Raw genomic sequence first — 21,802 nt, forward strand, 5'->3', positions numbered from 1 at the left:
AGCACTTTTCTTCAAAATAAAGTAATGAATTAAAACTTCCCACAAATGCTCTTTTTTTAGCATGAAATTCGACATTTTTAAGCGTAAAAATATCTATGTTAACACCTTCAGCAAATTTGACATATGAAGTTTTGAAGCTTGCTGTCAATACAACAAAATAACATACATATCAAATCGCATATATATCGACATATGTGTAACTCCATCTATTGAAAAAAAAATCCGCATTATTAACTGGTACACCTGGTAGTTTGCTATCCAGAGTTATGATCCCTCCAACTTTGTACTTCTTTCTCAAGATTGCAGTAGCTGCTCGGGTCTTTATTGGTTCTATATACAGTTTTGGAATATTGGTCTTAATCTATGAAGTATGCTATTTTAATAGGGATTGCATTGAATCTGTAGATTGATTTGGGTAGTATGGACATTTTAATGATGTTAATTCTTTCTATCCACGAACATGTTTGTGTCGTCTTCTATTTCTTTTTTCAATGCCCTATAGTTTTCCAAGTACAGGTCTTTTACCTCCTTCCTTAAGTATATTCTTAAATATATTATTTTTTTCATTGCAATGGTAAATGTGACTTTTTTAGTTTCTTTTTCTGAGAGTTCATTATTGGTGTATAAAAATGCTTGATGTTAATTTTATATCCTGCTACTTTGCCAAATTTGTTTACTAATGGTAGCCATTTGGGCAGGTGTGAGGTGATACCACAGTGTATTGGTGGAGTCTTTAGGGTTTTCTATGTGCACTATCATGTCATCTGTGAATAATGATAGTTTTACTTCCTCCTTTCCAATTTGGATGCCTTTTTCTCTTTCTTGTCTTATCACTGTGGCCAGTACTATGTTGAATAAGAGTGGTGAAAGTAGGCAACCCTGTCTTGTTCCTGTTTTTAAGGGAAACACTTTTAGTTTTTGCCGATTGATTATGATGTTAGCTGAGGGTTTGTCATATATGGCCTTTATTATGTTCAGGTATGTTCCTTGTATTCCCAGTCTGCTGAGAGATTTTATCATAAATTGTTGCTGGATTTTACCAAATGCTTTTTCTGAATCTATTGATAGGATCACGTGATTTTTATCTTACATTTTGTTTATGTGGTGTATCACATTTATTGATTTGTGAATATTGTACCAACCTAGCACCCAGGAATATATCCTGCTTGATCATGGTATATGATCTTTTTAATATATTGCTGGAGATGCTTTACTAATATTTTGTTGAGGATTTTAGCATCTACTAGTATGATCATCAGAGATATTGGCCTGTAATTTTCTTTCTTTGTAGCGTCTTTATCTGATATTGGAATTAGGATAATTCTGGACTCATAAAGAGCTTGTAAGTCTTCCTTCCTCTTAAATTTTTTTAAATAGATCAAGAAGGATAGGTGTTAGTTCTTCTTTTAATGTTTGGTAAAACTCACCTGTGAAGCCATGTGATCCAAAACTTTTATTTGTTGGAAGTTTGTAGATAACTGCTTCAATTTCTTTAGTTGTTATCGGCCTAGTCAGATCTGATTCTTCCTAATTGAGTTTTGGAAGATTGTATGTTTCTAGGAATTTGTCCATTTCACCCAGGTTGTCCATTTTGTTGGCATATAGATGCTCAAAGTATTTTCTTACAATCCTTTGTATTTCTGTGATGTCAGTTGTTACTTTGCCTCTTTCATTTCTGATTTTATTTATTTGGGTCCTCTCTCTTTGTTTCTTTTTTTTTTTAATTCTCACCCAAGGAGTGAGGATATTTTTTCCATTGATTTTTAGCAAAGAGTGGAAGGGGGAGAGACAGAGAGGAGAGAGAAACATCGATTTGAGAGAGAGACATCAATTTGTTGCCTCCCACATGCACACTGATCTGCCTGTGGCAGGGATCAAGCTTGCAACCAAGGTATGTGACCTTGACTGGGAATCAAACCCACAACCCTCCAGTGTGCTGGTTGATGTGCTAACCATTGAATTGCTTGTCAGGGCTCTCTCATTGTTTTTTGGGGGTTTTTTTATGAGTCTGGCTAAAGATTCATCAATCTTGTTTATCTTTTCAAAGAATCAGCTCTTAGTTTCATTGATCTTTTGTATTGTTTTTTAAATTCTCTATGTCATTTATTTCTGCTCTGATCTTTATTTCCTTCCTTCTTCTTCTGGGCTTTTGTTGTTGTTCTCTTTCTAATTGTTTTAATGTAGGGTTAAATCATTTATCTGAGATTTTTCTTGCTTCTTTAGTTAGGCCTATAAAGTTATGAAATTCCCTGTCAGGACTGCTTTCACTGTGTCCTATAGATTTTTGGTTGTTGCGTGTTCATTTTCAATTGTTTCCAGGAAGTTTTTCTGCTTTGATATCATTGGTAACCCATTCATTGTTTAATAACATACTATGTAGCCTCCATGTGTTTGAATGTTTTTGAGATTTTTATTGTAGTTGATTTCTACTTTTTTTGCCCTTATGATCTGAGGAGATTCTTGATATTATTTCAATATTCTTGAACTTGTATAGACTTATTTTGTGTCCTGACATGTGGTCTATCTTTCAGATTATTCCATGTACACTTGAGAAGAACATATTTTTTTTGCTTTGAAGTGTAATACTCTGAAGATCCTAATTAAATCCATCTGATTTAGTGTGACATTTAAGGCTGCTGTTTCCTTGTTACTATTTTGTCTGAAAGTTCTATCCATTGATGTCAATGTGGTATTAAAATCCCCTACTATGACTGTACTGCTGTCAATCTATCCCTTTATATCTATCAAGATTTGATTTATATATTTAAGAGGATGCAAAAATGTTTACAAGGGTTAAATCATCTTGTTGGATTGAACTCTTTATCATTATCTAATGTCCTCCTTTTTCTCTTATTATAGCATTTTTAAAGTGTATTCCGTGGGATATAAGTATTGCTACCTCAACTTTTTTTAATTTCCATTTTTAAGATATGTTTTTTCCCATCTCTTTTCTTTCAGTCTATGTGTATGCTTTGTTCTCAGGTGGGTCTTTTGTATACATTATATATATGATTCTTGTTTTCTTAGCCATTCTGTCACTTTATAATTTTCATTGGAACATTTAATCTATGTACATTTAAAGTCATTATTGATAGGTACATAATTATTACCATTTTATTCTTTAAACTTATGTTCCTCTCTTCTTCTTAAAGAAGATCCACTAACATTTCATGTAATATTGGTTTGATGATCATGAACTCCATTAGCTTTTTCTTGTCTTAGAAACCATTTATTTCTCCTTCAATTCTAAATGATAGGCTTACTTGGTTAGAATTGTCTTGGTTATAGGTCCTTGGTTTTCATCATTTTGAATATATCATGCCAATCCCTTCTGGCCTGAAATGTTTCTTTTGAGAAATCAACTGACAGTCTTATGGGAACTCTCTTGGAGATAAATAACTTTCTTTTTCTTGGTGCTTTTTTTTCAGTATGTTTTTATTGATTTCAAAGAGAGGAAGGGAGAGGGAGAGAGGGATAGAAACATCAATGATGAGAGAGAATCATTGACCGACTTCTTCCTGCTCAACCCCTACTGGGGATCAAGCCTGCAACCTGGGTCTGTGCCCTGACAGGGAATCAAACCATGACCTCCTGGTTCATGGGTCAATGCTCAATCACTGAGCAACACTGGCCCAGGCTCTCTTGATGCTTCTAAGATTCTCTCTTTGTCTTTAACTATTGCCATTTTATTTATGACTAGAGGCCCAGTGCACAAAATTCGTGCATGGATAGGGTCCCTAGGCCTGGCTGGCAATCAGGTCCGATTGGGGCCTTCCGTCCCCTGGCTGCCAACTGCCAGCCAGGGCCTTCCTTCATTCTGTGCTGCCCCCTGGTGGTCAGTGCACATCATAGCAAGCGGTCAAACTCCCAAGGGGACAATTTGCATATTAGCCTTTTATTATATAGTATGTTCTTTGTGTTGCCCTCTTTGGTTTCATCTTGTTTGGGACTCAGCAAATTCTGAACTTGTGTATCTTTTTTCTTTAGCAGGTTATGGAAGTTTTCAGTCATTATTTCTTCAAATAGGTTCTCAATCCCTTGCTCTCTTTTCCTTCTGGTACTTTTATGATATAAATGTTGCCACCCTTGATGTTGTTTCAGATGTCCCTTAAAATATCCTCATTTTTTAAATTTTGTTTTCTTTTTGCTGCTCTGATGGGCATTTTCTGCTACCTGGTCTTCCAAGTAGCTACTTTAGTTCTCTGCTTCACCTAATCTATTTATTCCTTCTAGTATGTTCTTCGTTTCAGTTATTTTATTCTTCATTTCTGACTGGTTCCTTTTTATGTTTTCTATATCCTTTTTTATCCTTGCTATCTCCTTGGTGAAGTTCTCGCTCAATTCCTTGAGCATCCTTTTAACCATTCTTTTGAACTCTGTATCTGGTAGATTTCTTGCCTCAATTTCATTTAGCTCTTTTTTTTTTGGAGATTTCTTCAGCTCTTTCATTTGAGGCATGTTTCTTTGTTTTCCCATTTTGGTTGCTTCTCTTTGTTTGTTTCTATGTATTAGGTAGATCTGCTATATTTCTCGGTCTTGGTTGAGTGGCCTAATGTAGTAAGTGTCTTGTGGGGCCATCTCCCTGACCACCTGAGCCAGGACTGTTTCTTGTATAATTTATATGAGCCTTGATTGCTGTTGGCATGTCCATGGCTGCTATTGACTCTAAAGCTGGCTGGCTGTGCAAATTTGCCATGACCACAGAGTATGAGCAGCTGAGCAAGGTCTGATCGCACATTGCATAATTTGCCCCAGCACGTTCCTGGTGCTGACTGAGAGCTCCCTTTAGGAGTGGCACTTACAGAGTTTGTCAGATGGTGCTCTGTTAGTTCTGTTGTGCTCTGTTAGCTCTGTTGCCCTCTGTGAAGGGACTCCAGTGCAGGTCAATATCAGATGCTTCCTGTGACCAGCTGGGGCTACCTATTATGAAATATAAAGCCAACTGCATTTGTTAGCTGCCTGTTCTTAGCCTGGGTGCATGTGAAGTTAGAAGGGCCAAACTGTGAACCTAGGCCTGCTGCTTCCTGTACCAGGCCTGCAGCAAATGGCCCAAGGCACCCCAAGACCCCCTACTGCCTGCCAGCTTCCCATACATCTCAGCCACTGAAATAGCATCAGGTGGTACTTAGTGAGTCACCAGGGTGGGGCAAGTGGTGTTTGCCAGGTTAAAACAGTCAGCAAAAGTCTCAGAGTACACAAAGGCCAGCTGTCACCCACCTGGGGCCTGTGGAACTTTGTAGTTGGGCAGTTTCAAGGAGCCTTCAGGATGGAGCTAGGAAAGTTCACCAGGCTAATGCAGATTAAGATTTGGCTGTGTGGAGGGAGGGTTCAACACAAGAAAGTTAATGCCTGTTCACAGTGGAGGAAGATGGCTCTAGACATGAAGCCATACAACGTTTCTTCCTGTATATCTCACCCCCTCAAGAATCAGTGGAATTCCTCGAGCATTTTTTAAGAAATACTATAATGTGGGCCCAGAGTGGTTGCTGCTGACAGTGCCTCAGGTTGTGTGGGAATTGGGTAGGGTGGGGCCTTAGGGAGGCACCAGGGTAGAGCTAGTGTAGCTCACCAGGCTAATACCCAGTGGGGAGAGTCCTCAACCCAGGAAAAGATGCCCGTGGGTTGCACAGGAGGAGGATTCAATTCAGGGACATTGGCAGCTGTCCCTCTGGCCCTCATGCTAAAATCATACAACTTAGTATCTCTGTATGACTCTGGGACCCTGCTGAGCTGCCATCCCTCTGCAGGAGCCCAGGGTGGATCCCTTCAAGCAAGTGTTTGTGTGCTGTCTTTTTAAGATGACACCTGGATTTTCACCAGCCTTCTGTCTCACCTGAATGGAAGGAATCCCCACTGATTTTCACAGCCATTTGTTATGTGGGCTCTTCTTGCCAGCATTGGTGTTCTGGGTTTAGGAGCCCTGTTTTGGGCTGAGACTCCCTCACTTTTCAGGGGGTCTGGGTTTTTCTTTGTGGAAAGATTTATAATTACTAATTCAATCTCTTTCTTTAACTATCAGAATTTGTTTAGAGAGATTCTTTCAAGTGCAAGGTCCCCACGGCTAACTCTAGCTGGTAGTGTTGCTGATCTGGCCCACTGTAAATGTGCTGAATACAATTGCTATTGGTTGTTAACTTACGTAGGTGAACAGGTAGAATAGTTTCTTGTGCTAGTGCTTTGGATATCATTTCAAATATAGTCTTATATGTAAATTATATGTAGTTTTAAAATGTAACAATGCTTATTAGCTTGTTTATCAGAAACATTATAAAACTCTTTAAATAAGAATTCAAATGCCTAGTAATATTTTATTTTAATGTTTTCAAAGGTTTTGAAAACTTTTCTTACTCCCTACAAAATATATGCACTCCAAATGGAGAAACTCAACGTCTGTTCTTCTGTTTACTACCGTGCTGTTTCTCTATATTTTCCCCTCTAAATACAAGTTTTCTCACTGGCTGTTTTTAAGATGTTTTTTTCAGTGGAAATTCTGATATATGTTGTCTTGCTTTACTGAACCTGTAGACCTGGACTGACTACTGAATGCCAAGCATTGTGCTAGGAGTTCTGATAGGAAAATTTTCTGAGAGAAATCATATTAGCTTGGCATATTGCATGTATATTGAAAAAGTAACCTTGTGGAAAAATATATGAAAATGTAGATTACATTCATAAATAGACTTCTAGAAATATTAGTAATGTTTCACAATAATTCAGTGAACGGACTCACAACACAGGGTAATTTGTACACATTTCCTTTTGAAATGCACATATTAAAATCTCACATATGCAAGTGTGTATGCGTATGTATATATGAAGGAGGGAGGGAATGGGATCTTATTATAATAACCACCTGAAATATTGCTCCTCTTTTGGCAGTTTCTGTCAATTATATTGTGGGTTTTTTTTTTTCTAATTTCTAATAGAAAAACAAGAGGAGAAAATAATGGGATCTTACAAATAAGCAGAAAAATATAGATACACATAGTTTATAAAGTTCCTTAAGTCATCTTGTAACAAAGTCTTGATTCTTACTCTTAGACCAGAAGATCAATTCAGAAGTTATTAGAATGGGAAAATAACAGATTATATCACAAGGTAAGAAATTTAAGCAAATAAGTACCCTATTTATATATTTGTATTATTAAATTGAAAAAAATGAGACTTTTTCAGGCCACAAAAGAATGGATTAGAGAATTAATACTCAATTTTCAATGTATATTCTTTAACAGGTATTTTTAAATTCTATTTTTTTTTATCTTGTACTTACTCTTGGATTGTTTTCAGTGATTTATTCAAATGTATTGGTAATAATTAGTATAAATTGATAACAAAATTCTTAACAAACTGTACTTTCTTAGCTTGCTTTACACTGGAAGTTGACTAAAAGGAAATGTGAAACTAGCAATATGATGGAGTATGTAAGTATGCAGTTGTTTTTTAATTAAACTATTGTTGATCCCATCCTAATTGTTACATTTTACTACATTTACCATTTGTCAAATCATCTTTCTACCTTTTTTCTCCTCAGGCTGAACTTTAATCAGTTAGAACATAGAGGTTTTCTCCACCTTCTTTAGATTTGTAGCCAACATAAGATATCTTGAAAGCTAGCAGTTATTAAGAGCTTAGAAAAATCTCAGCTAGTGTGCTCAGATGAAAATATTGCACACTGACCTGGCTGATGTGGCTCAGTTGGTTGGGCATCGTCCCATGCACCAAAAGGTTGCTGGTCCAATTACCAGTCAGGGCACATGACCAGGTTGCGGGCTCGATCCCCAGTAGGGGGTGAGCAAGAGGCAGCCAATCAATGTTATGCTCTCACATCAGTGTTCCTCTCTTCTCCCTTCTTCTTTCTCCAAAAATCAATAAACTATTTTTTAAAAAAGAAGCCTTGCCAGTGTGGCTCATTGGATAAGCATAGACCCATGAAACCAGGAAGTCATGGTTTGATTCCTGGTCAGGGTACATGCCCAGGTTGTGGGCTCCATCCCCCGTAGGGGGCATGCAGAAGGCAGCTGATCAATGATTTTCTCTCATATTGATGTTTCTATCCCTCTCTCACTCTCCCTTCCTCTCTCTGAAATAAATAAAAGCATAGTTTTTTAAATTGTTAAAGTTTTTTTTTTTAAAAAAAAGCAATGATTGTTTTTTAAAAGAAGAAAATATTGCACAACTTTAATCTTTTAACATAGGTGCAAACCATTGCATATGGTGATGGGCACAGCTGTAATCTTGTTGAAGCTTGCTTAATATAGGAACTGATTTCTGGATTCATTTGCCTGCCTTTTTTTTTCTTAGCTGACATTTTTTAGTAAAGAAACTGTAGTTTCTATATTTTTTACTGAAACCTAGGCAATCTTAATCATAAAACATAAATTCACATATAGCCAATGTGATGAATTCAACATCATTAACATTGAAAAGAATATGAAATTTATCCAAGTTTCAAGTTGCTGACATGCAGTATATCCTATATAATAAATAGGTAATATGCAAATTGACCATCATGCCCTAGCACAAGATGGCTGCCCCTATGTGGACACAAGATGGCCGCCCCATGTGGTCACAAGACAGCCGGCAGGGGAGGGCAGTTGTGGGTGATCAGGCCTGCAGGGGAAGGCAGTTAGGGGTGACCAGGCCAGCAGGGGAGGGCAGTTAGGGGTGACCAGGCCTGCAGGGGAGGGAGGGTAGTTGGGGGGGACCATGCCTGCAGGGGAAGGCAGTTGGGGGTGACCAGGCAAGCAGGGGAGGGCAGTTAGGGGCAATCGGGCCAGCGGGGGAACAGTTAGGCATCAGTCAGGCTGACAGAGGAGTGGTTATGGGGTGATCAGGCTGGCAGGCAGAAGCGGTTAGGGGCAATCAGGCAGGCAGGCAGGCGAGCAGTTGGGAGGCAGCAGTCCTGGATTGTGAGAGGGATGTCTGAGGGGTCCCAGATTGGAGAGGGTGCAGGCTGGGCTGAGGGTTCCGCCTGCTCAGTGCACGAATTTCATGCACTAGGCCTCTAGTATTTAATAATAAACATTCCATTTCCATTGCCTAAATAAGGATTGTTATGGTATCTTTCTCCACTTTGAATAGTTTTTTGAGGAAAATGTACTAATGACCACAAATCTAAAATCTACTATTATAAATTTACATATTAAATTTATGTAACTTTACAAATATCTTCGTAAATATCTTTTCATTATTATATTTTCAAACCTTTAATTAAAATGTTTTAATCCATTTAGACACTTTATTATTTTTTACAAACAACTTGTAAAAGATAGTAATACTCAAGCAAATAGCAGCTTTAATAGAAAAATATATAGATGTAATATAGATAAAGGTATTTTTCTAATCCTTATAGCACAATTTTAATTTCTTCCACTTTGCTAAAAAAAAAAAAAGGGAGGGGGAAGATGTGGAAGGACATAATAATGTAATAGGGTTTACTTTTCTTCACCTAAACAAATAGTTATTTTAAATCAGGTAATAAAAACTGTTAACTACAGTAAGTAATTATATTTGCCAATTTGATTTAATTTTCAATCTAACAAAAATGTGTGGTAAATTCTTTTTATAACTGTTTTATATATTCCACTTATAAAATATAGTCCTGTGAAAAATGAGTATAAGGTTTCTGGGATATATGTAAGATATAGTAAATGAAAATTATTATGTCAAATATTCTTGTTTGTTTTTATTTTACAGGTAATACTAATAGAATTCTTACCAAAATATCCCATATTCCGACCTGACTGAGGAATTTTATTCAGTCACTTCTGTGTTACCTGTCATTTCCTACCCTTAGTGCCTTGTAGATGATTTTGGAATGAAGATGGTCTCCTTTGCTGTGTTCAATTTATTCTTTATAATGGTAGAATATTTTCCTCACTCTTTTGTGTTGGTTTAAGAAGAAAATTTGCACATCTTTTTTTTTGTTGTTAAATGAGGCTTGTGTTTTGCACTCTCCATTTTTAAATAAATACACACATATATGTGTATATGTAGTTGCCATTAAAGATTAAACATTAGTGCTGGCGTTTTAAAAAAAAACCAAAAACTGTTCTAAGCATGCTGCCTTATAATTTTCCTACTTGCTGTTTCTAAATAGGCATCATTTTTCTAGGCTACTTTAATGCTCTGTAATCCCATATTAAACATACATAAATAAGCTATTGGTAGCTTTTAGCAATGGTTTTACTCTTTCCTGCTTATAAAGGACATGCAATTAATGGCACTCGTTTTGTCCTGCACTTAGCTAAATTATCATTTATGTTAGTGGATAAAATATTTAAACTCCTAACGACTTGTAAATATTGTCTCTTTGCATAATGTACAATGTGGTATGCCATGGTTTACAGAATTTAATATTGCTCTTACTGTATTGCCAACAATTCTGCATAGATTTTAATATGATTGAAGTTTGTAAGCATCCTTTGGAATGTACATACTGTTAACATGCTATTGTATGGCAAAGCCACAATAAGTATGTTAAAAATTTCAGCTGTAGAACAGGGTTGCCCTTTGTAATGAGTTGATTAAAATTGAAATAATTTGAGATATTCTGCCTTGCACCTGAAACGAAGAACCTGATTTTTTCCATTTAATTTAGTAGTTCCAGTTTTGTCCTCCATTTCCATCCCCAAAAGAATTCATTTGACATCTGACACATTTCACAACCTCAGTATTCTCATTTATTTACCTTAATGTTTCATTTCCCTTGTTTGAAAATACACACAATTATGACTTATAAAGGAGTATTTCAAGATTTCAAATGGCTTAGATGGTGTGTAGATCCCCATGAATGCCACTGCTAACCCCCTTTTGGAGTTCTGATATTCTACTTTGGGAAAGAGAGAGCTAATTGAAAAGCTGTACCTAAAGTATATGTAGTGGCTGAATCATAACTGATAAAATATTCTTAATCTTATTTTTGAGGATCTTTTTTTCAACATTTGGATATTATAAATAAGGAAAGACAAGTATTTAAACCAAAATATTTTACTTTAAAAATTCACCCCATATATAGCCTTTTCATTGGTATGTGCATATTTCGCCTCACAATTAAGATAAGTGAGCCCTCACTGGTTTGGCTCAGTGGATAGAGCGTCGGTCTGCGGACCGAAGGGTCCCAGGTTCGATTCCGGTCAAGGGCATGTACCTTGGTTGTGGGCACATCCCCAGTAGGAGGTGTGCAGGAGGCAGCTGATCGATGTTCCTCTCTCATCGATTTGTAATTCTTAGTGCTAAAAATAAAAATATCTGGGACTGAATAATATTTTATTTATTACCTTTTATTGCTTTTAGTAAAGTTTTTTAGGCAAGCATTTATCCCAGTAAAGAGAACAATCATTTCTTCATACAAGGTCAAACATTTTAAAGCCACTTGTAAAATTTATGCGTACTTTGACATCCACAGTCTTATACCAGTAATAGAAGAGGGGGAAAAAGAAACCCTATTTGATATGTGACTATAATTTTTGTGCAAACACTTTTTCACCTCCCTCAGTAGAGCCCCATTACCATGCCACCCAGCCACCCAGAATCTAACTTTTCATATGTTGTGTGTGTCTGCAAATACCATGTTTCTATGCTGCACAACTGAAGGTGTATTTTTATAGACAAGGTGGAAACCTCTGAAGATGCATACCAAATGTCTTTTTTTATAGGTAAGGTCAGGGAAACATTTTATCTGTGGTTTATGTTCCGGCTAATATCATCAGGTTTATGCTTCAAACTGTGACAGTTTAATACCAAAATTGATTTGAAAAATAATACAAAATTCCTAATTATCACTGATAGAATAATTACTTGTAAATGTCAATCCATAAAATCTCATTTTTTATATAAATTTAGCATTTAGCCATGTGATGGTCATTGTAACTTTTTCTACCATGTATAAATCACACTTGGTTTTACTCAAAGAACAGCAGAAAGTAGTGAATCGTTTCCATGATATAAATATTGAGACAGGAATAGAGTGCATCTGAAGGTCACAGAGTATAATTCAAGTTACAATAGTATTTGTTATAAAAACCATTTGTATAAACTTAATTTTAAAACCTACTCTAATTGCTTTTAAATGTATTACTTTATTGATCATTATGCTGGTTGACTCATTTTATTTTCTTGAAACTATTCAGAAAATAACCAGTATTCTTTTTTACTTTCTTATATGACTGCTTTTTCAAGCTATTTGCATTTGGCTGGGGCTAATTTTCATTTGGGGTTTTAGAATGCTTTGGGGGAGAGATTGTTTTCAATGAAATTGGCAACAGTGAATGCTGAAATGACAGAGCACACCAGTGGTCATTAATTCCTCCCCCTGGTCTTTTTTTCTTTTATCCTCAGGATAGAATGTACTCAGATATTTTCATCAAGTTAGTAAAATATTTTTGTGAAAGTTGTTTTTTAATTGAAGAAAGTAATTTTTAATTTTTTTGCTACATAATAATCCTTTATTAAACTTGCTGTGGTCATTTCCAGAGAAAATAACATGTATTTGCCAAAGTATATAAATCTCACAAAGCTTTAAGGTTACAAGTTAAAACTGGTTCCTCTCTAACTTACCTTTATGCAGCTCCATCCCCATTACACCTTTAAGCACTCGAATTGTAGATAAAATGAAATAAACCTTAACCCTTTTCCACTATTCTTTGTTCCCTTTTAACCCTCATGTTAATTTAGGAAAGAGACCATTGTAGTCAACTGTTAGAAGTAGATGGGAAAGTGCCTTGTCTTTTTTGAACAAAATTAGCATCTTATGTGAAAGGAGGCAGAATAGATGAATTGGTAAAAATTAGATTTAAAACTATCTTTTTAATTAAGTATATTTCACTAACACATTATATTTCTTCTACTTGTTTAAATCTGTTTAAAGCCTGTTTTTTTTTCTTTCCCCCTAATCATGTGATCCATTAGTGACAAAATATTACAGAACAAGACTATCAGTCACTCACAAAACTAGTTTAATTCTAATGCTAGTGCAAGTGTAATTTAACATGGTTCTGGAACAACAATGGTCTTGGATTGAAGCCCCACCAAAACCCACTTAAGTATTGAATAGACATACTATTCATATTATTATGACCTATAAATACTGTCTGATCAGTTGAACTGTATTAATACTCTACCATTTTTAATGAAATTTATTTTTGTTTTGTAATAATTGGAGTGAAGTTCCACAATATCTGTCTTTGAAAAAATAGGGTTTTTTTTTTCAAATGTATGAGAGCTTTAAAAATTAACATTTTAATTTTGCTTACAAATAACCCACCACTTACAAAATCAAACCTCAATAACTCACTACTACCTGAGGTTGTGGGTTCAATCCCTGATCAAGGCACAAACAAGAATCAACCAATGAATGCATAGATGGGTGGAACAAGGGATCAATATTTCTCTCTCTCTTACCCCCTCCCTCTCTTACCCCATCCCTCTAAAAATCAATCAATAAATAAAATATTTTTAAAAGAAACCTCACTGCTTGAATAATATTTCATTAGAATTTATTTTTATCTAGAAAAATATAGAAATTATATCTGTTTAATGGGAGCAGTTTCACATAGTGGAAATATTTTTTGCTAATTTGATTATAAGATGCTCAAATTTATTGAAATTAGATCCTCCTATGCCTATAAAATTCTACTTTAAAAATCCATTTTGCAACAATTGTCAAACTGTTTGGGTTCCTTTAAATGGTGAACTATAGGAAAATTTTCCACAGAAAAGAAATTGGTTTATTAACATTACCTTTTTATGTAATATGTGGTCTAAAAAATAAGGTTGATGATGGCAACCTGAGAATATGTTTTCTTTTCTGTGGACTTCAGATTCATACTATATGAGGAAATTATCTAATCTTATGGGCTCCTTAAAAGTCACTTAAATTACATGTCAATCTCTTTATCTGTAAAATTATGGGGTTGAGCCTAGAGCTAGACAGAAAATTAGAAATCACCTAATCATATTCTTTGATTTTAGGAATCCTTAAGAAATTTTTACCCTACAGAATCTCAGAATGATTTTTCTTAAATCTACTACACTTTGTGAGTATTCCCACAGTGCCTTGCATGCAGTAAGTTTGATTCACCAACTGGCTCCTAGCTGGTATGTATTCATATCACACAGACTTAAAGAACCTTATGCTTGCTAGACCTCAGCCCTATATGGTAATAAGAATTAATGTAATTTCCCTAGGAACTGAGGACAGGTCTGTGGTGTTTGCCTATGTGGAATCTAACTACATAGTTGGTATCCAGACAAAAATTATAGCTGTAACAACAATGGAGATATGGGAGGACCTACTTTAACATTAATGTAAAAAGTTTCATATTCTATCCGTTATCTGTTTGTGACTTATTAAGCTCCACATCTTCAAAAAGATCAGTTGGAACAAATTGATAATATTAAATGGAAAGGAAAGTGGTATGAAATTCAAACCCAAGTCACTTCTGGTTGGTTCAGTTCTTAGCTCTGCTGCTTAATTCCTCTGTACCTTGTGTCCTCATTGTGTAAGTGGGGACAATATTCTTGTCCTACCTCACAGGGGAATTGAAGATTTTTTCATATATTAATGTGATTTTTGAAGTTTACTAGAAGATATACTGGACATCATAGTTTTGTATTTTTAAATAAATTGCTTTAAATCTGTTATGTTTTCTTTCTCAGTTAAACCCTGCATAATGAGTGTTACAGTTAATCTGATTTTCAGTGGTAAATTTTGTTACCAATCCCCTATGTGTTAACATGGGTAGTTGTGTTATGTTATGTTATGTTATGTTACGTTACGTTATGTTACGTTATGTTATGCTAATACTTGATTTAGGGAGGAAAAGCGGGTAGATATAAACCAGTGGTTCCCAACTTGGGGCAGATGAAGATAGCAGTAAAGGCATCTTTGAACCCTTTTCAATATTTCAAAAAGTATACTAGAGATCATATATTTGCTCATAATATTTTTTATGCACAAGTCAACTAAGAAATTGAATTTCCATGCATTTTGCTTATATTTTTTCAATTCTATGTAACAGTAGTTATGACACACTGATCAAAAGCTGTGGATGGCAGCAGAATAATAAAAAAAATCAGAAAGCCTATTACATACAATTTAGTAAACAAAATACTTGAAAACATGGGAAGGAATAATAAAGGGATTCTTATGGTGAAATGTTGGGATCCACTTTTATAAAGTAACTAAGATTATTTGACCCTCTCCACAGGCTGCTTACCCCATCCCTAAATAATGAAATGCTAGATTATGTGTGTTTGTGTTTTTGGCAAGATTGGACTATATAACTTCGAGTTAGAACTTGCCTTCAGTTTTGTTTGTTTGTTTCAGAATTATATAACTGAGCTAATTTATTTAGATGTGTATGTGAAGTATACATACACACACATAGAATTGCAAATGTGGAAAGTGTTATAATGTCATGTTCTAGCATCAGAGTAAAAATCATCTTCTGAGATTCAAAGTAGTTCTGCTCATAAACTCAATGTGATGAGTCAAGGCAATACTTTCTCAAAGTTCCTTTTATTCCTGCTTATTTTCTTTGCATTTATCTTGGATTAATTTTCTATTTTTCTAGTAAGCAAATAGTATAAAATTGTTTTAATGGACTTCGAAACAAGGTATAAATGTTTGAAATTATATAATCTGTGAGCTAGTTTGCCATCCTTGGACTAACCACATATAAATATGAGTCTCACCTGCAAAAACAAGAAATCTTGGTAGCCAAAGCAGGCATTGATCAAAACATCTGTTTGAAAAATCTAGGATTTCTATTTTTTGGCAGAGGATTCCTATTGGGACAAGTTTTCTAGAAAAGAATAGAAGTGGCTATGTCCATTCAAGCCAAGAACTTCCATGCATCTTATATTGTTACATAGCCTGTGGAATGAATTCATTTTTCTCCTTTGAGTTCTGGAGTAAACCCCCGCAAGAACTTAACCTATTTATGGCTGTGCCAAAATTAAGAATACCTGCCTCTCAGAAACTTTCGCTGCTGCTTCTGTCATCGTTCACTTGTCAGATATAAAATTTTATTATCTCAGGATGCAAAATTACAATAAAGTGCAAATCTATGTTAATGAATTGAATTGTGTGTTCTTTGCTGAATCTTCCTCTCTTCCTTCTCTTCCCTGTTTTCACCATTATAATTCTTCCTTTTAAAAAATTTATTTTGCATATTGCCCTTTTACACATTTGCTAGTGTTATGTCTGACCCTGTAAGTAATTCATGCTATATATTGTTTTGGGGAGCCTTTGTTGTGCCTAATTCTTGACATTTGGCTAAGTAGGAATCTATATATATAAAACCCTAAGTGACCGGTCGACCGTTTGACCAGTAGCTATGACTTGCACTGACCACTAGGGGGCAGGCACTCAATGCAGGAGCTGCCCCCTGGTGGTCAGTGCATTCCCACAGCGGGAGCACTGCTCAGTGACGGATCGGGTGCCAGACGCCAGGCTCACAGCTGGAATGCAGCTGGAGGGGAATGAGCCTCTCCTGCCTCCCCAGCAGCACTACCCAGCAGTGGCCATGGCAGGCGGCAGGCACATGCAGGCACAGCGGGGCTGGGATGAATCCCAGCCTGGACTTAGGCTCCCTTTTGGCCACCTGCCGCTTTGCGCACTACTACATCCTACTCAAGCTGATTAACAAGTAATAATACTAGATTACTTAAAACTTATGAGAAACTTGCAAGTTCAACAAAACAGCAAAATATAACTAACAAAAAAAACCTATTTAATATTCCCCAGTATCTTTGGTAATTGTACTGAATATGTCAAAAAGACTTTAAATTCAAAATATTAAAGCAGAGATGATACACTAACCTACAGAGAAGTTTCATAATGTTTTGTTTCAAAATTCTTTTTTTTTAAACTATAGTATATGGGTGGAGCAAAAAAATTATACTTTTCATTGATAACTTCTTGGATGTGGAGTAGCATGTGTTGTATGGAAAATACATTTTATGGTATTTTATACTATTGAGGGCCAAAGCCACATGCCTTTAAATCTGCCATTAAATATTATTTAACACTTAATGAGATACTTCACTTACCTAAATGTATAAAATTCTCTGAGGAAAACCAGAATTCTCCCATTGTAGTTAACCATAAATCTGAGTTGTAATTCCTGTTCTGTCAACTGAGTGACCTCTAGGAAATATCAGGACACTCAGTGAGTGTGATTTTATCCATTATACCCAAGGTAGGAAGTTGGATTAGATCAAGATTGCAAGCTAAGCTATAGCCAATCCTCAGACATGTCTTTTTGACACATTTTTTTCTCATATTTTAAATTAGTTGCATGAACTTAAAAGTAAGAGACTTCATATGTGAATAGTCAACTAGAGCTGAGTAGTAGCCTGTCCCTTTTATATGAAGCATTTATTTTCTGTTTTTCCATGGTTGTTAATATTCCCTCTTGTCTCCCTGAAACTCAGGTTGTATTGTTTTTCTTGTATAGTTTTTTTCAAAAGCAAAATATTTCTTGAACCCTGATCTCTTTCAAAATTGAGAAAAAGTACAGACCATAACACCTGCATATACCCTTTTTAAAAATTTGGTGGGTTTGGAGAATGGAGACAGGATTTTGTGTGTGTGTGGAAGGGAAGTGTTTTCTTATAAATGACCTGTTTTATTCATTGATGGTATCTAGTGATTGAGGGCAATTGATATCACAGCCCCTGATCTAGATGATGATTAAAGCCACATTTGATTCTGACATTGTGAGTTTCCATGAGATGATTCTATAACATAGGTGTATTTCAAATTGTTATTCCTTTGAAGGTCTGTATATGATGATGAATGGATGATGTTTATGAAACTGGCCAAGCTTCCAAATAGAATAGTGGAATCAAAATCTCCACCTACTGCCCTAGCCAGTTTGGCTCAGTGGCTAGAGCATCGGCTTGCAGACTGAAGGGCCTTGGGTTCAATTCTGGTCAAGGGCACATACCTCGTTTGTAGGCTCCTCCCTTGTCCAGGCCCGAGTTGGGACTCATACAGGAGGCAATCAATTGATGTGCTTCTCCCACATTGATATTTCTCTCTGTCTTTCCCACTCTCTAAAATCAATGGAAAAATATCCTCAAGTGAAGATTTAAAAAAAAAATCACCTAGTGAAGATTTCTAGGCTGGTGTGGCTTATGTGGTTGGGCGTTGACCTATGAACCAGGAGGTCAGGATTCCTGGTCAGGGCACATGCCTGAATTTCAGGCTCCATCCCCAGTAGGGGGCGTGCAGGAGAAGCCGATCAATGATTCTCTCTCATCATTGATGTTTCTATCTCTCCCTCTCCCTTCCTCTCTGAAATCAATAAAAATATATTTTTAAAAACTATGAAGAAATAGAAGTATGACAAAAAACTAAAAATCTCATAATTTCACCATCTTTACCATTTTAATTTTAAATTGCATAACATTTGATGTATGTGTATAGTGCCTTTTTTTAAAAGTTTTTAATTATATTGTATGCTGTGTGTATTTGCATATTTTCCCATATTGATATGTAATCTTTGAAATTTTATATAGTAGTACAATGTTTATGACAAAACTTAGTCATATCCCACTGTTTGGTATGTAGTTTGTTTTCAATGTTTTTCTATTATGAATAATGTCTACATGAGCATATTTTTCTTTTTATAAAATTTATTGGGATGACATTGGTTACTAAGATTATATAGGATTTAAGTTTACATTTCTATAATACATCATCTGTATACTGCATTGTGTGTTCACCACTCAAAATCAATTCTTCTGTCACCATATACTTGACTTCTTTTACCCTTTACTATCCCCCCAACACCTCTTCCTTCTGGTTACCATTATACTGCTCTCTGTGTCTAGAACTTTCTTTTTCTTGTTTGTTCATTTGTTACTTTCAGTTTTATATCCTACTTATACATGAAATCATATGGTTCTTAACTTTTTCTATCTTATTTATTTCACTTAGCATGATATTCTCAACGTTCATCTATGTTATGTTGTCTCAAATGGCAGTATTCCAAATCTTTTCTTACGGCTGAATAGTATTCCATAGTATTTATGTACCACATCTTCTTTATCCTACCCTCTATCAAAGGACACTTTGGTTGTCTCCAAATCTTAGCTACCATGAATAGTGCTGCAGTGAACATAAGGGTGCATATATCTTTGCACATAAATGTTTTCAAATTTTTCTGGTAGATACCCAGAAGAGGAGTTGCTGGGTCATATGATAACTCTATTTTTTAAATTTATTTTTATTTTTAAATTCTTTATTGTTGAAAGTATTACATATGTCCCCCTTTGATGCTTAATTTTTGAGATACCTCCATACTGTTTTTCACAGTGGCTGTACCAGTTTACGTGCCCACCAGCAGTGAGTGAGGGTTCCTTTTTCTCCACAACCTCTCCAAAACTTGTTATTTCTTGTCTTGTTGATAATAGCCATTCTAACAGGTGTGAAGTGGTATCTCATTGTAGTTTTGGTTTGCATTTCCCTATTAGCTAGTGAAGTTGAGAATCTTTACATATATCTGTTGGCCATTTGTATGTCTTTTTTGTTTTGTTTGTTTGTTTTTGTTTGTGTGTGTGTTTTGTTTTGTTTTTTGTTCCTCACCCAAGGATATATTTTAATTGATTTTAGAGAGGGAGAGGAAAATGTCAATGTGAGAGAGAAGCATTGATTAGTTGCCTCCCATAGTACACCCCAACTGGGGATCAAACCCACAACCTAAGTAAGTGCCCTGACTGGGAATTGAACCCATGACCTTTTGGTGTATGGGACAATGTTCCAACCAATGGAGCCACACTGACAGGACTATTTGTAAGTCTTCTTGGGAGAAGTGTCTATGCAGGTCCTCTGCCCATTTTTTAATTGGATTGTTTGTTTAGTGTTGAGTTGTATGAGTTCTTTATATATCTCAATATTTACCCCTTGTCGGAGCTGTTGTTTGCAAATAACTTCTCTCATTTCATCAGTTGCCTTTTCTTTGGTTGCTGGATTATTTTGCAGAGTCAAAGCTGTTGTTTTTTTAATAAACCTTTATTGTTGAAAGTATTACGTGTCCCTTTTTTCCAGCACATTAACCCCCTTCAGCCGACCACCGGCCCCCCGCCCCATGCCCTCACCACCTTATTGTCTGCGTCCATGGGTTATGAATATATGCATACAAGGTTTTGGTTGATTACCTGCTATCCACCCACCTTCCCCCACCTTCCCTCCAAGATTTCCAACTCTGTTCCATACTTCCATGTCTCTGGATCTACTCCATTCATCCATTTATTTTGTTAGATTCGACATATGAGTGAGATCATGTGATACTTGTCTTTCTCTGACTGACTTATTTCACTTAGCATGACACTCTCCAGGTTCCCCCATGCTGTCTCAAAGGGTAAGAGAACCTTTGGGTCTATTGCCAATTTTTTAATTGGATTGTTTCCCTTCTGTTAAGTTGTATGGGTTCCTTATATGGTTTGGATATAAACCCTTTATCAGATGTATCATTGCCAAATATGTTCTCCCATACAGTGGCCCCCCTTTTTGTTTTGCTGTGCAGAAGCTTTTTATTTTGATGTAGTCCCATTTATTTTCTCCTAAGTTTCCTTTGTCCTAGGAGCTGTATCCGTAAACATATTGCTACAAGAGATGTCTGAGATTATGCTGCCTATGGTTTCTTCTAAGATTTTTATGGTTTCACATCTTAAATTTAAGTCTTTTATCCATTTTGAGTTTATTCTTGTGTATAGTGTAAGTTGGTGGTCTAGTTTCATTCTTTTGCATGTATCTGTCCAATTTTCCAACACCATTTATTGAAAAGACTGTCTGTCATGCTCCATTATATGCTCTTGCCTCCTTTGTCAAATATTTTTTATTTAAATTCTTTATTGTTGAAAGTATAAAATATGTCTCCCTTTTCCACCATTGACCTCAAAACTCCCCCACACACACACTCCCAGCACGTGTCCCCACCCCCCTGCTGTCTTTGTCCTTTGGTTATGCTTATATGCATGCATACAAGTCCTTTGATTGATCTCTTACTCCCCCCACTTCTACCCTGCCCTGCCTTCCCTCAGAGGCTCCATCTGTTCGAAGCTTCTATGTCCCTGTATCTATTTTAGTTCATCCGTTTATGTTGTTCATTATATTCAACAAATGCGTGAGATCATGTGATATTTATCTTTCTCCAATTGGCTTATTTTGCTTAGCATAATGCTCTCCAGGTCCATCCATGCAGTTGCAAATGGTAAGAGTTCTTTCTTTTTTATAGCAGCGTAAATATACCATTGTGTAGATCACAGTTTTTTTATTCACTCATCTGCTGATGGGCACATGAGCTGTTTCCAAGTCTTAGCTATTGTAAATTGAGCTGCTATGAACATAGGGGTGCATATATTCTTTCTGATGAGTGTTTCAGGTTTCTTAGAATATATTCTTAGAAGTGGGATGACTGGGTCAAATAGGAGTTCCATTTTTAATTTTTTGAGGAAACGCCATACTGTTTTCCATAGTGGCTGCACCAGTCTACATTCCCACCAGCAGTGCACAAGGGTTCCTTTTTCTCCACATCCTCGACAGTATGTGTCTTTGTTAATTTGTTGATGATAGCCATTCTGACAAGTGTGAGATGGTACCTCATTGTCATTTTGATTTGCACCTCTCGAATAATTAGTGACTTTGTGCATGTTTTCATATGTCTCTTGGCTTTCTGTGTGTCCACTTTCAAAAAGTGTCTATTTAGGTCCTTTGCCCATTTTTTTTATTGGATTGTTTATCTTCCTTTTTAAAAGTTATATGAGTTCCCTATAAATTTTGGAGATTAAA

At 35.9% G+C, this 21,802-nt stretch overlaps 1 protein-coding gene across 4 annotated transcripts in view; it reads left to right on the plus strand.

The window, feature by feature from the left end:
- Nucleotides 1-21,802, plus strand: part of CHIC1 (cysteine-rich hydrophobic domain 1) — a 158,310-nt gene that overhangs the window by 90,683 nt on the left and 45,825 nt on the right. The window contains exons 4-6 of one of the 4 annotated variants that reach the window (XM_005860684.2): nucleotides 7,042-7,098; nucleotides 7,362-7,421; nucleotides 9,697-11,118. The exons of 1 other annotated variant lie outside the window; for it this stretch is intronic. In XM_005860684.2, coding sequence (XP_005860746.1) covers nucleotides 7,042-7,098; nucleotides 7,362-7,421; nucleotides 9,697-9,747 — 168 coding nt within the window. In that variant the 3' untranslated portion in view covers nucleotides 9,748-11,118. Of the gene's footprint in view, nucleotides 1-7,041; nucleotides 7,099-7,361; nucleotides 7,422-9,696; nucleotides 11,119-21,802 lie in introns of those variants that run through there. 2 more of the 4 variants (XM_005860683.2, XM_014535134.1) reach the window with 2 other exon arrangements.

Source organism: Myotis brandtii, unplaced genomic scaffold (genome assembly GCF_000412655.1).
Source record: "Myotis brandtii unplaced genomic scaffold, ASM41265v1 scaffold1381, whole genome shotgun sequence".
Lineage (NCBI taxonomy): Eukaryota > Metazoa > Chordata > Mammalia > Chiroptera > Vespertilionidae > Myotis > Myotis brandtii.